Source organism: Notolepis coatsorum (assembly GCF_963971535.1).
Source record: "Notolepis coatsorum genome assembly, chromosome: 16".
Lineage (NCBI taxonomy): Eukaryota > Metazoa > Chordata > Actinopteri > Aulopiformes > Paralepididae > Notolepis > Notolepis coatsorum.
The window spans coordinates 25907766-25923227 of NC_140180.1; the positions used below are offsets into that span (position 1 = coordinate 25907766).

The 15462-nt window shown below is 42.6% G+C and overlaps 1 protein-coding gene across 2 annotated transcripts in view; it reads left to right on the forward strand.

Moving 5' to 3' along the window:
- zdhhc9 (zDHHC palmitoyltransferase 9) overlaps positions 1 to 15455 on the forward strand; it is a 74172-nt gene extending 58717 nt beyond the window's left edge. Inside the window, exons 4-9 of one of the 2 annotated variants that reach the window (XM_084332472.1) lie at positions 167 to 304; positions 2632 to 2678; positions 4425 to 4529; positions 8004 to 8107; positions 10051 to 10153; positions 12121 to 15455. In XM_084332472.1, the coding sequence (XP_084188598.1) occupies positions 167 to 304; positions 2632 to 2678; positions 4425 to 4529; positions 8004 to 8107; positions 10051 to 10153; positions 12121 to 12654 (1031 nt within the window). In that variant the 3' untranslated portion in view covers positions 12655 to 15455. The remainder of the gene's footprint in view (positions 1 to 166; positions 305 to 2631; positions 2679 to 4424; positions 4530 to 8003; positions 8108 to 10050; positions 10154 to 12120) is intronic. The other variant, XM_084332473.1, reaches the window with a different exon arrangement.
- Positions 15456 to 15462: the final 7 nt, after the last annotated feature.

Consider the following 15462-nt stretch of genomic DNA (forward strand, 5'->3'; position numbering starts at 1 on the left):
AAACGGACTCAGCTGTTAAAACACACACAGATTCCACTTAATTGTGCACGGTTTGAGTCTATATATACACGCGGGCCTCATTCCAAATGAGTCTTACGAATCTTACCGAGTGCACCTTTTTAAATGACATTTTGAACATAGCTTTCTCCTTCTTTCTCGTCCCCAGACCGTTTTGACCACCACTGTCCCTGGGTGGGAAACTGTGTCGGCAAGAGGAACTACCGTTACTTCTACTTGTTCACCCTGTCCCTCTCCCTGCTCACCATCTACATCTTCACCTTCGACATAGTCCACGTGGTCATGCGTAAGTATCCAGAAAAAAAGAGAGAGAGAGAGAATCTAGTGGAGGTGGTCAAAGTCAAAGATTTTATTTGCCATGTATGGACAAATCCACATTGGAATACAGGTACAGAGCAAACACTGTGTGTCTACAACTAATCCAATACAGGAGCAGAGTAGAAACAGTACAGGAAAAATATGTAAAAACACAGACAGTATGCTAAAGTTGATATCAACATCCCCTAAAAGTGCATAATTGTTAAGTGCATAATGCATAGAGGCACAAATTACAGTAAAAGTGCATATAATCAAAGTGCATGATGCACAGACACACAAAAACAGCACTTCCACAAACCTGACTAATAACACTAATAAACACACAGAAACAAAATAGGATAAAATACAAAACTAGCCTTTGGAGTTATTCAGGCTGCGCACAGCACTGGGGAAGAAGCTCTTCGTATCTTAGTAAACCGAGAGGTAGAGCATGTGATATACTGACAGACTACCCCGATTTCCAAATTGCAAGAGGTTGCACTTTTTTAATAGAGGAGGGGAGAGATGTTCCAGACAGTCTCCTAAACAATATATTGTGGTGCTGCGTAGATTCCCCAGCCCACAAATCAAATTGCACGTCAGCGAAGAATCTCTCATTGTATTCAAGCGTGAAAAGGCGTATTCTTGTCTCATGATGAACAACACTATTGGAATAATCAACGCTGACACTTTACAGTACAGTGTTTTCTGTCAATAATATGCCAAAACCTAGCATTAAGTTACCACCAAGATGAAGGCATCACAATGGAAACTAGAAGGGCACTCGGAGAGAAGCCTACACCTGTACAAGCCCTACCGATCTGGTTAACATTGGCAATGCAAGTGTGTTATTAGGATAGGGCTATATTTCCTTCCTGCCGTGGAGCAACACAAGCTCACTAGAATTGACCTCAGCTGTGGAACTGCTGTCTGACAGCTGTGCTGCGCTGCTCACTCAAAGCTCACTAAACGGCTCGTTTATGAACCACAACGGTGCACTTGATAAGGCACCACATGATGCAATTATACTGTACTTCTACAGTTGTTGAATGGTCTCTTAAATCGGCACACATATTTGTATTTCATTTGTATATTTGTATAGAAAGTAAAAAAAAACTGCTTTGCGTTCTGTTTACTTTAGACCAGCCATGTCTTTGGCCAAATAGTGAACGTTCGAAATACTTCACCTTTAAACAACGTTTCTTATCATCATCGTACTTGAACCTATGATGTAAGAGATTTGCTGGGTGCGTGAAATAACCGAGCCCTTGCTCAGTAGCTGATATGATACACTCAGAGAGCAGTTATTTGTGCAACTTTACACTGCATCTATTTCAATGGACAATGATGGAAATGTATTCAAATATAAATACTTTTCATTGACGAATTCAGGTCCTTGGCCTGCTGTCAGCCTATGTTTCATCTAAATTATACATGTATAATGATATTAATGAATACATTTTTAGTTGAAGGAGAGATAATCTGCACACCTGTATGCTTTCAGTCCATGACTTGCATATTTACTTATTGGTGGTAAAAGAAAAAAGAAAAAAAAGGAAGGTACGAGTACAACCTCAGGTAGAATGACGAGAATGTGACAGAACAAAAACAAACTACTACCCTCTAGTCTAGACGAGACACGTTCAAAATCTCTGTCTCTCTCTGTCTCTCTCTGTCTCTCTCTCTCTCCCCCCCCCCTCACACACACACACACACACACACACACACACACACACACGCACACACACACACACACACACACACACACACACACACACACACACACACACACACACACACACACACACACACACACACACACACACACACACACACACACACACACACACACACACACACACACACATCCTCTGATGAAACTGAGACCCAGTTCCGTCCAGCATGTCCCTGGAGCGTGTCGTGACATGCAACAGTAACTGACTGCCTGACACGCTCTCCCTTTCATCATTCTCTCCCTTCTTCACCCCGATGTCCCTTCTGACAGACGGCAGGAGGGCCAGGGAATGCATTTACTGTCAGAGAGAGAGAGAGAGAGAGAGAGAGAGAGAGAGAGAGAGAGAGAGAGAGAATGTGTGTGTGTGTGTGTGTGTGTGTGTGTGTGTGTGTGTGTGTGTGTGTGTGTGTGTGTGTGTGTGTGTGTGTGTGTGTGTGTGTGTGTGTGTGTGTGTGTGTGTGTGTGTGTGTGTGTGTGTGTGTGTGTGTGTGTGTGTGTGTGTGTGTGTGTGTGTGTGTGTGTGTGTGTGTGTGTGTGTGTGTGTGATCTATGGTATTTTAACTGTGTTGCTGTCTTCACAGGCTCCGTGTCTTCTGGCTTTTTGAACACGTTGAAGGAAACTCCTGGAACATATCCTTTTAATCTCCGGCCACTGCACGCTACACAAACACAGCAGCCCCTCTCTTTCTCTCTCTCTCTCTCTAGACACCGTTGGATAGAAACACAAAAGATTCCCTTGAAGTCACCGTGACGAGGCAGGATGATACTGTTTCTGCTCATTTCATTCTCACTTAAATCTGTTAAAGGGAAATGAATGCCACTGAATTTAAGAACTTTTGGGGAGCTCGCTTATTTGTAGATTAACTTGGGTAAACAAGGTTGAGGTAAGACCATAGGAATAACAGGCTAACATGTAAACCAGGGCTATTCAACTAAATTGTTCAGGGGGCCACATTGTCAGAAACCCAAGGGGCCAGGGGCCGGACTGCCACGGCGCCTCCCCGTGCTATGAATATATGTACACTTGACACAACACGCAACCACATTTTCACAACTTTTATTTAATTACATTGCAAAAGTAGTATACTTTTCAAAAAAAGTGCTTCATTTATGTGCCACATCTGCAACATCTCCTGCAGAAAGTGCTTCATTTATGACTGTGCAACAACTGCAACATCTCCTCTTCAACATTTCAATATTTAAAATAAAATAAAAAACAAACAAGTGCATGATGTGCATCTGAACATTCTAACATCAACACTTGAACAAAAAAACACATTTATAGTGCAGCTGAGCTTATGAAAAAGTGCTTCATGTCTGTGCAACAACAGCAAATGACAGCATCTTATTAGCACTTATTGTCCACTCTTAACTCTCAAACATCAGGGGGGTGGGGGGCAGACAGGCCTAGCCTACATACACACATCTAATGAGAGCGATTACACTTCTTTGACTGGGCAATGGCAGAGAAAGAGGGTTCATAGGAAGTGAGGGCTACCCGCAAACAGTGATGCAAATGCTCATTTGTCAAGGAGGCACGTTGCTTGTTTTAATGGCATTCATGTGAGAGAAACTGGATTCACAGGTGTATGTTGAGCCAAACATTGTTAGCACAGATATTGCCAGCGTTTTTATTTTGGGGAATGTCTTGACATGAATACACTTTATCCAAAATGTTGTGGTGGATTCATTCTCAAGTGCCTGCTTCAGAGCAGATGATGCTTGCATGTCAATTATTTCAAGTTGCAGGAGACCTTCATCAATGTGAAGTGATGCAAGGAACTCTTGTCCTTTTGTGGAAATAGCAGCTACATTGGAATGGGTTGCTCACAAAATGCATCAATTCTCTGGACATGTCAAATTCATCAAATCGACTTGCAAAGTTTTCCCTCAATTTATCAATGAAATCTGTCATTAATTGAGTGACTTTTGGCTCAATTGTGCGTGTTAACGTTGACATGAAAAGAAAAAAGTAAAAAAAAAAAAAAAAAAAACATTAAAAACCTTTTTTTTTTTATTTTTTTTTAATTATTATTATCATGTAATCTTTGGCGGGCCGGTCAGAATCATCCCGCGGGCCGGATCTGGCCTGCGGGCCGCCAGTTGAATAGCCCTGCATAACCTTATATGATAGATACCATATGTCCATGCCATATATCAAATTAAACTAGAAATCACAGTATGCCTATTGTGGTACTGCAGAGATACTGTATTGGCCCTGTCCTCTTAATACTTCCTTGTCCTCTAAAATCACTGACTTTGACAGAGGCTGTACAGTAGAATTATCTGCCATTTTGCTGTCACACATTGCTCCCTGTTTAATGGGTGATCTTTGGGGTAAATACCGTCCGTGTAATTTTCTTAACTGAAGTCCACGGTGCTGGAGGTGTTGGTGTGCTTCTTCACGCTGTGGTCAGTGGTGGGACTGACGGGCTTCCACACCTACCTTATCTCCCTCAATCAAACGACCAATGAGGATGTAAGTATATTCTATGCTCCTATTCACCTTATACGCCCCGCCCACTTCTGCCGCTGTCTCTTCACTTCCTGGAGCTGAACCTTGTGGGTAAAGAAGCTAGCTAGTGTGAGGTATTCCTAAACGGATCGAATAATGCATTCATAAGCTCAGAACTGTTAAGCTAGCTCATTATCCGTATGGCAAAGACATCTGTAAAGAAATAGAACAAGGGACTTGGCATTTTTCATTCAAGATTGACTTAGAATGCTAATAATTCCTCTCTAAATACAGTATTATAAGCTCACAGGAAGTTGAAAGACAAAATTGTTGTCAAATCCTTGTTGCCTAGAAACATAATGGAGAATAAGTATATTCCATTAAGTTAATTGGAACCTGCCCATAACCACTCATTAACAACCAGATTACTTCCAAAACCCAATCCCAGTAATACATTATGATAATGTGGAGTCTAACTGTAGGTTACATTGCTAGCACAGACTTGATAACAACTCTGCTTCAGCACAATAGGTTGTATGTTGATTGATTGATTGATTGATTGATTGATTGATTGATTGATTGATTGATTGATTGAAAACTTTATTAACAGATTGCAGAATGGGTACAATACAGTACGGCTCAATACACACAATTGTTAAGGGGATGCAGACCAGAGAAAGACTATCGTCTTGTTTACATCAGGGTCCCCCATTTTCAATTCATCGTCAAATGTAGTGTGTGTGTGTGTGTGTATGTGAGAGGAGTGCGTTGATTAGCTGGCGTGTCCTTCACGTGGTTGGAAAGATAAATACATGGCCCGGCCTGGTGTAAACACACCAGAGTTCTAAGGCCACTCTGCCGTTTCCTTGACAACAGCACTGTACTGAGACAACCGGTGAACAGTAGCTTAGCAAGTTAGACCGCCCTCACTGTCTAGCAAGGAATGATTTTTTGCCCACTCTGATCAAAACTTGAGCTGTTATTTAGCCTATAACTGATTTGGCAAATATTTTGAATGTACAGTACACATTCCAGTCTGCTCATAAGAGAGAAATGTTAATGAATGTTAATGAAACATAACCTGCTTTTTTTGTTGCGCCCATCAGAACAAAACAATCCTACTCATAGCTGACTTGAGTCTCAGGTTCTTTGTAGTAGGTTCTTAATAGTCTGGGTGGGATGAGGGATGTGAGAAGTTGGTTAGCAACAACCAAATACAATCACTTCATTCAAGATTACCATCCCGGTTATTCATTATTGGGCCAGTAATTCTATTAAGCCCCCTCCACACAGAAAATTGCTCTCAGTGGTGTTGTAGCTGGATGAAACTGCACAGGTAGTCATTTCTTGTATCTGTATACTACCATAACAAGGCTTATGCCTTATCTAAGGCTTTAACCCAGATCAGAAAGAGAGCAAAAGAGAGGGAGAGAGATGATGGAAGAGTGAGGTTCTAGAAGGCTGTTGAGTGTGCTCTCTTTCATACTTTATCTTAATGATTAATTTAGTATTCTCTTTCTCTATCCTCTGGGCTGGCAGTCCTGGTTTTCAGTAGCTATGCAAAACACACCAATAATGTTGCTCTTGGACTTGCACAATGGCTGTCAACTTGGCCCTATCTACATCTGTGATTAGTTTAATAATAGACGCATCAATACCTGCAGGGGCCTGGCGGGCTGCCAAACATGCTGATGTTGCAGAGAGCAGCAGGGAACGAGAGAGGGAGAACGGGACGACAGAGAGGAGGATAGGGAGATGGAGGGGGTAAAAAGAGAGAGGGAGAAAGGGATGACAGAGGTGGATAGAGAGATGGGGGGGGGGGGGGGTGAAAAGAGAGAGGGCACCTTGAGCCGGGAGTGGCTGGAGTGGTCTCTCCTGGGGATGACACATGTGTCCTAAGCCATGGAGTCTACTGATACTCGAGAACCCATTCCGAACGGGCACGTGCTCCGAACTCCGGCACTACCCTAGTGTACCAAATGGGCAGACTGTTGACCTATTAAGCCACTACCTTTGTCTGGTAATTGTTTTTAATGCCTTCTCAGCTACAGTGGGCATAGAATTGAAAATGCATTATAGGAAGAATTATGCGTGTGTGGAGGAATGGCTCTATGGTGGTTTCTCAGAATTATTCAATGAAATATTGAAGGGATTTTAATCACCACTTGCCATGTAGCTCATACTGCAATATTCCACCTAAACCAGGAATTGTTAAATCCCTCACGGGATTCCTTTTTGTAGGTCAAGCTTGAGCCCGTGGGAATAGCATCTATAAATGGAACTGTGCTTTTGAATAAGGTATAAGCGCAGGGAAATTATTTTAACCGGGAAGGCGAGCAATTCACTCTATTTAGGAAGACTGTGTGCAGCCAGTCTTTTACGTGTAACCTAATAGTAGAGGGCTGGCGCCCTGGGACGTCAGATAGGAGACATGAGGCACCAGAATTAGGGAGAGAGAGGCAGCAGATTCCACAAAAAAAAAAACTTAATTTTGACATGGTTGTTCCCCTTCGTCAAGTGAATTACACAAACGGAGAAATGGGTATTGTGTTATAATTTGACCCATGAAGTCATTCAGTTGGTAGATATTCAACATACTGCATGAACACTTGCTAACAAATGCACATTTCCTCATATTCGCTTTATAAAACGATCAAACTCAATTTAAACCCTTATCTAATAATTATCAAACTCAAATTTAAATTAACACAAAGTCATTAGCTCTGAACAAAGAGTAATAGCCAATACAACAATCAATACATCAGGTAGACACTGGAATTAGCCTATAAATGGAACAAAACAAATACATGGCATCATCAAACCAATGAACGTCAAAGAATAACTCACTTAACAAAGGGACACGGGTCTGGTTTTTCTCCTTGTAATAAGAGCACTGATTCAGGGCAGATTGAATACACCGGTGTCTAGTAAACTCAGGCAGCATGGGTGTGTTTGTTGCTCCTCCCGGAGCTCAACAGGGTCATAACAGACATGGAAATACTTTCAACAGCCCGGGTGCTCAAGTATTCTCATAATCCTTTAAAGGAACACGCCAAAATTTGGGGAAATTAGCTTACCGTCTTCTCCAGAGAGAGACAAGAAGATAGATACCAGTTTCCTCTCTGTGCGTTCAGTAGAGAGATATCTGGCTGCATGTTAGCCTAGCTTAGCACAATGAATGGAAGCGGACATGACCCGTTAGCCTAGGCATTGTCCAACTAATACCTCTCCCGAAGGCTAACCGGTCATGTCCGCTTCCATTCATTGTGCTAAGCTAGGCTAACATGCAGCCAGATAGCTTTCTACTGAACGCACAGAAAGGAAACTGGTATCTATCTTCTCGTCTCTCTCTGGAGAAGACGGTAAGCTGATTTCCCAAAATGTTGGCGTGTTCCTTTAAGGGTTACATGGTTTGTAGTTGGTTGAAAGGAAGATGACACGCTGTTTGGTAGAATGCTCCAGTAACAGGCAGTAATGTGTATGTTTCGTGTCGCCCAGATTAAAGGCTCGTGGTCTGGGAAGAACAGAATCCAAAACCCCTACAGCCACAAGAATATCATCAAGAACTGCTGTGAGGTGCTGTGTGGGCCTGCATACCCGAGGTAAGCTTCCTCTTGACCCATATAAGCACACGTTCAGTGGAGGGAAAGCTGAAGTGAGGTACACTCTTCTAATAAACAACATTATATTTGCAGAGGGCTGTAAACCTAAACAAAACATTGGTTTTGTGTTTTTTGTTGGACAGTCTGCATCTTAGAAATGTCAGCATGTACTGTATGTAACCAATGCCCACCAATAGCAAAATAGGAAGATTTAGTCCGTATCCAACCGTGTCAAGAAGAAATGTGTAATTATTATGCTTTAGTTTAGATATAATAGACGAGCAATCAAAAAACATTATTTTGCTTGGTATCTAGGAGTGGGGGACAGGATTGTATGTGTACCCACACCAATCTGGTTTTAGAGAAAAACACAGTACAATCTCGGCGGCTACTGTAGTTATAAATGACATTGTATCAGCCCTTGACAAAGGAAAGCATTGTGCTGCCCTGTTTGTAGATTTGTCTAAGGCGTTTGATACTGTTGACCACCTTCTCCTCTTACAAAGATTGCAGAGTGTTGGCTTTGATACAGGTGCTTGCAGTTGGTTTCAAAACTATTTAACAGAAAGATTTCAGTGTGTGAAAATGGGAAATGCCCAATCAGAGCTTCTACCCATCACAAAAGGTGTTCCACAGGGATCAATCCTCGGCCCGGTCTTATTTACCATTTATATTAATAATATTGTCTCATCTCTGAGCAGCTGTCAAAGCCACCTTTACGCGGATGACACAGTTCTCTATTGTACTGCTGATTCTGTGCAACTGGCCACTAAATATTTACAACTCTCCTTTGACGCCCTGCAAGATGCACTTATTAGTCTAAAATTGGTGCTTAATGCCAGTAAAACTAAATTCATGTTGTTTTCCAAAGCCAAAAATATTGTTTATAGTGACTTGCATATATCGACTCTGAACAGTTCTTATATCGAGAGAGTTTCAGAATACAAATACCTTGGTATTTGGATTGATGAAGGACTTACATTTAAATATCATGTGGGCGTTCTCGCCAGTAAATTACGGAAAAAGATTGGCTTTTTGTATAGAAATAGAGTCAACTTCCCTATGATTAGTAGAAAGAGAGTTGTTGAAGCAGTATTCCTATCTGTTTTGGATTACGGAGATGTGATTTATAGACATGCAGCGGCTTCCACTCTTAAGCCCTTAGACTCTGTTTATCATTCAGCCATTAGATTTATCACCGGTGATAGTTATGGTACTCACCATTGTATCCTATATAATAAGGTCGGGTGGGCCTCTCTGGCAGAGCGACGTAAGTTGCATTGCAATCTTTTTATCTATAAAGCCATAATTAGAGATTGTCCAAATTATATTAGTTCTTTATTGGAATGGACCACTGGACCCTGTCGTACACGATCCAGTTTTTGGCTTACACTTAGAGTGCCTAGAGTTTGTACTGAACTTGGTAGATCTGCTTTTGGCTTTTTTGCCCCTACATCATGGAATACCCTGCAGGAAACACTGAAACTAGACACTCTAGTGTCTATGGGTCGGTTTAGAACCTTAATGACCAATCAGGTCACCACAATATGTAATTGTTTTTAAATTATTACCTCTGTTTTAATTTTGAGCTATTTTATTCTTTTTAAAAGATGTTTTATTATTTTTTTTTAATGTATTTTAAAATGTGCTCTCAATTATTCTGATTGTCTGATGTCTTTATATTTATGAACACACTGTGACACTTGTGTATGTAACATCTCGACGGCACTGTAAATGAGTTTAATTACTCAGTGTATTATCGAGTATAAATAAAGATTGAATGAATGTGTGTGGTTTTCCCCCTTGCCTCTCTATGTCTATTCTAACTATGGCTCCACTAGAAAGGCTGCCCTTCCTAACCCCCGCCCACCACTACGCCGTCTTCCTCCAGACCCCACGTCCTTGTTTGATTGTTGTTAGTGACTGATGCCTTTGTCTTACAGTGTCCTGGACAGAAGAGGACTGATGCGAGAGGATTCTCCTGCTTCTGCAAACCCAGACACACCTCCTTCCTCTGAGAGCAGCAACCCAGCGCCACAGACCACGGTGAGCCAGGGAGCACACACACACACACACACACACACACACGCACGCACGCACGCACGCACGCACGCACGCACACACACACACACACACACACTTTCTTGTTCTTGCTTTTCTCTCTCCATCTCTCTGTGTGTGTGTGTGTGTGTGTGTGTGTGTGTGTGTGTGTGTGTGTGTGTGTGTGTGTGTGTGTGTGTGTGTGTGTGTGTGTGTGTGTGTGTGTGTGTGTGTGTGTGTGTGTGTGTGTGTGTGTGTGTGTGTGTGTGTGTGTGTGTGTGTGTGTGTGTGTGTGTGTGTGTGTGTGTGTGTGTGTGTGTGTGTGTGTGTGTGTGTGTGTGTGTGTCTGTCTGTGCTTCAATACACCAGGCTAACTTGGCACAGTGTTTAATGAGAGATAGTAGTGGGTTCGCGGGACAGAATCTCTGCTCTAACGTTATTCACTTGGTAGATTATATCAGCAGGCGGACAATGCAGACATTTCATTAAAAGGTGTCTCATTTGTTATTCAATTGTTGTATTTTATCAGATGCACACAGAAAAAACACATCAGCATTATATATCGGCCATCGGCTGTCCTGCTCTCTAAATATTGACATCGGCCATTTGAAAACCCATATCGGTCGACCAGAAACACACACACACACACACACACACACACACACACACACACACACACACACACACACACACACACACACACACACACACACACACACACACACACACACAGACACACAGACACACAGACACACAGAGAGAGCCTTCCTTCAATATTTGTGTGTCTGGCATGGAAATGGTTCCAGGCTGCCAGACACTGTATAAAGGAGAGGCTAAACCAATTACAGAGAGCAGGAGGAAGGGAGGGATAGAGGAGAGGATGGAGGGAACACTGCTGTTGAATAGAAAGCGTTTCTCTTCTCCAAGACATACTCATACCTTGTGCCATTTTGTGTCGCTCTTTCCACAGTTATCATTGTGTACCTGTGCATGATTCACCGAATGTTGCCATTTTGCTGCCTGGACCCCCCCCCCCCCCCCCCCCCTCATATGAATCACAATAGCGTTGTCTGTGCTAATGCTACAACATGGGGATTCAGGAATTGTGTTTTTGTCTCGCAGGTCCAATTAATCCGCATTTAAATCGAAAATATTTCATTGTTTTCTTCAGAGACAATGGGCCAGGCTAATGCAGCTTTTCACTATCTCACTGGACTGTTTTCCTTAATGGAATCTCTCCCTCCAGGACAACAAAGCAACCCACTCACTCTGACGGAATATACAGTAAAAAGCATAATTGCTTCACTTGAAGTATTTCCCCTCTAAAGCACTTTGTTAGTTATAGCAGGAAAGTTCCGCAGGCTGATTGCTAGTCCGTTACTGTCCGTCATTTAACCTCCATTGGAATGAATGACTTCCGGTCTCCACCAAGGTACAACCATGTAAATGACGCATCACCCACATGGATACAGCAGCAATGGTGGAAGTTATACGATTGGCATTGGGAAATCCAATTCAATGATTCAATTCAATTTAAACAATGCTATTTTAGCATGATTGAAAAAGACTCCAGGGATGGCAATTTTAGATTAAAGGGGCAGATCATCTATATACAATCTATTTTGAAATAAAATAATTATAATAATTAATATATATTCATGTAGGAACTTTTTTTCTACCTAAGTACACCCCATAATAATGTATGTGTGTCATTCAGCTCTAATGTATTGGAGTGACAGCAGACATCTCTATGGAATATATCTCCAAAACTAGGTAACACACCAGAACTATCTGCATAGATACAGTAGATAGCACTCTGGGTAAGAGGGAAAATATGTGTTTTTTTTTTCTAGCGAAGGGAAATTATGAATTTTTTTTTAAGCCATTTTGTGCCTTTCACTGATGCCATTTAAAAGGGGCTATATTGTGCCCTATCAAATCATGTCTTGACGTATGGCATTTGCCCTTTTCAGCATCCAATTATCTGCCTACAGAAAACCACAGCCCCACTCATCCCTAACGAGCACACCCCTGACGATGCCAAACCAAGCATCGCTGAGCCAGCAGAGAAGTGCCCCGCCCCCAAGGAGGATGAACCGCCCACATCCAAGGAACCGCCCACATCCAAGGAACCACCCACGCCCAAGGAACCGCCCACATCCAAGGAACAACCCGCGCCCAAGGAACCGCCCATGCTCAAGGAACCACCCACGCCCAAGGCTCCGCCCACACCCAAGGAACCGTCCACGACCAAGGCTCCGCCCACACCCAAGGAACCGTCCACGACCAAGGCTCCGCCCACACCCAAGGAACCGTCCACAACCAAGGCTCCGCCCACACCCAAGGACCCGTCCACGACCAAGGCTCCGCCCACACCCAAGGCTACGCCAACGCCCAAGGCTACGTCTGCGCCTAAGGCTCCGCCCACGCCTAAGTCTCCGCCCCTGGCTTCACCTGAGACGGATGTGGAAGCTCCCATTGCCAAGGACGAGGCCCAGGCTCACTAGCTGTGTGAGGGGGCAGAGTCTTCCTCTTGGCCCCTCCGACAGCTTCTCCTTCCGCCTCCTGCTTTGTCAGGAAGTGTAACATTAATAATCAGCGTCTGATTATTGTGCAGGTGACTGTAATTCACCACCCCCTGCCCTACATTCCATCAGAGATGCGGAGATACTGCTGCAGCCACCCCGCCCCCCTTTCCCCCAACTCTGTGGCTGCAGAGCCGTTTGATTGACACTCTCTCCTGTGGGAGGGGGTGTAATCTAATGGAGACTCAGCAGCATCCTCTGTACCCGGGACATTGCATGGAATAACACATGGGGGAGGGGGGGACTTCTATAGAAGAACTGCAAAAAAAACACTCCATGTGGACAACATGCCCAGGAGCCTGTGGCTTTATGGTTACATATGGGCTTGCTGTGATTGTCAATGCTACATTGTCTTCGTGTAAAACTATAGCGGTAATGACTTTTATTGTGAAAAGCCAGTTCAAAACTATACTCTTAGGATTTGCAAGTGTCTGACAAAGACAATACTCCTTCTGGAAATGTGTAAATCTCCAATCATACACACACACACACACACAGTTTTTCAGTTTCTGAAGTACACGCATTACATGCCCCTATGCAATTCATGGGAAGGTTGGCAAAACAGCGTTTTTTGAACAACGTGATTACAAGGGTTTCCCCCAGTAAACATAATGTCTCATCAGTACCATAGAATAATGTTCAGTACACTCTGATGTCTAGGTGGTGCGTGGACATCCACGTCCTCGGCTGAGATGGCAAAAGCAATATCTCAAACGTCTCCGAGCAAGTCGAAATCGACCCGCTGTTCTGATATTGCTGCATTCAGTGCTGTGGTCGTTCGCATCTTTTGATCGACGCGATCAAGATCAAGGTGTGACCTCGCTACCGTCCTTCCATTTTTGTATCGCCATGAAGATGCAGAACGGCCGGCAATTGGTTGAAAATAGTTTTTGGAGGCCATCTGCAGGGTACCTACAGTGCTGTATCTGGAAGGGGGACACTTTGCCAGTGTTCCAGGCTGTATGAGCGAGAAGGCCTGATTGCTGTTGACAGTAGACACTAGTAACAGTGCCTTATAAACAGTTGCACTATCTCATGCAACTAAGGTCGGTCGAAGAGAAGCCCCTAGAGTCCGTTCTAACCACATCTACATACAGAGTGTTCAATGGGAAAATGGCACTTTTTATATACACTACCAGTTAGACTATGAGAAGCAAAAAAGAAGAAAAGCCATTGAATTGTACATAGTTGATGTACTTATAGATGTACCAGAAAACTCTGCTGATTGTTGAGAAGGGATTGTCAGATTGACGTTTTTTTTTCTTTTTTAATGAAGGTGTTTGTGGCCAGTCAAAACTATTTAACCCCAGATCCTTTCCTCTTCCTGCTGTCAGTCCACCTCTCTCATCGTAAAAAAAAACGCTGTTTGGAGAGAAATCCACTTAGCCACTCCCCCTCCTTCTTTTTCCCCTGCCCCCCCCCCCCCCTCTTCTGTCACAGCTATTCCACGCCTTAAGGCTACAGGCAGCCACTATACTGAAGCCATCCATGGCAGGCTCATTATCATGAGCCAGAGATTTGGCAACACACATTTCTCTTCCTCACACACATCTGTTAATTTCACACCGAAGGGAGCACAGCATTACAGAGGCTCCGCCCCCTCGTTCAGTCACATAGACGAGACAAAGGGACAGATTCGCATAGCAAGGGAAATTATGTCAGGATGATTCTTTAAGTGTTAAGATGATGATGCTAGTTGATATAGAGAGAGTTTTGTATTACTCATTGTTGTACACGAGGCAACGTTCATGTTTGTGGTGTATCCTTGTATAGAAATTCTAGCGTAACTACAGTGTCATTATTGATCACCAGACCCTGAGATCTGACGAATACAGCCAAATGTCAGTTATAAACTGATGGTAAGAATTGGCTGCATACAGTAGTAACTGTGAGTCTAATTCTATTAAAAAATAGTTCTGGTTATATTAATTTCAGTTGCTAGGAGCCGTATTATTTAATTCTAACTCGTTCTGATTTGAGTGGACTACTAGAAATGACTTGTTGAAGGAAAGACTTGAATGTGAAAAATACAAAACCTATATTCATTCTTCAGTCAGTTAAGAAGCTGGACAGACAACAAACATCTATCCTTTGAAAGATGCCTGTAAGAGTGTAGGTAGAAGAGTAGTTTATCAATGTTTGTTTGAAGGGACTTTCAATAAATATTTATTTTCCCCACGCCTATGGTATTCTCATGATCCGAAGCTGTACTAACCCCCAGGATCAATATTTTGAATATTGAAATCTACCAAGTGAAATATTTGAAGACATGTCTATTTCACGGCGTTACATCGCTGTCACTGAAAAGCTAGAATGTATACCGGTTGTCAATATAAAAAGAGGGATTGTTGTTGTTGAATTCCAGCGTATGATGGTTTTAAAACACATTTTTACTGGGGCTATTGGACCTTAGCTATTAGCTCTATGAATTTACAGTTCTAAGATGACTGTATGTGATCACGTTGAGCTCAAGGAAACTCAACATCTGCTTAACATTTGTATGTATGATTTCTATATTAAAAGTGACTGGGTCAGATCCGAATGCTCTGATCGATCTATTACATTGCATCATGTATACAGATAGAGTATATAGCCTACCATGGATGGAACTCTTATTTATGTTCACTTTGTTTAGTAATAACACTGTGATTATATGTATTTCATTCAATTTCCTTCACTTATTTCTACATGATTGATGTGTCTTGTAAATAAACAATGTTGTCTTATTAT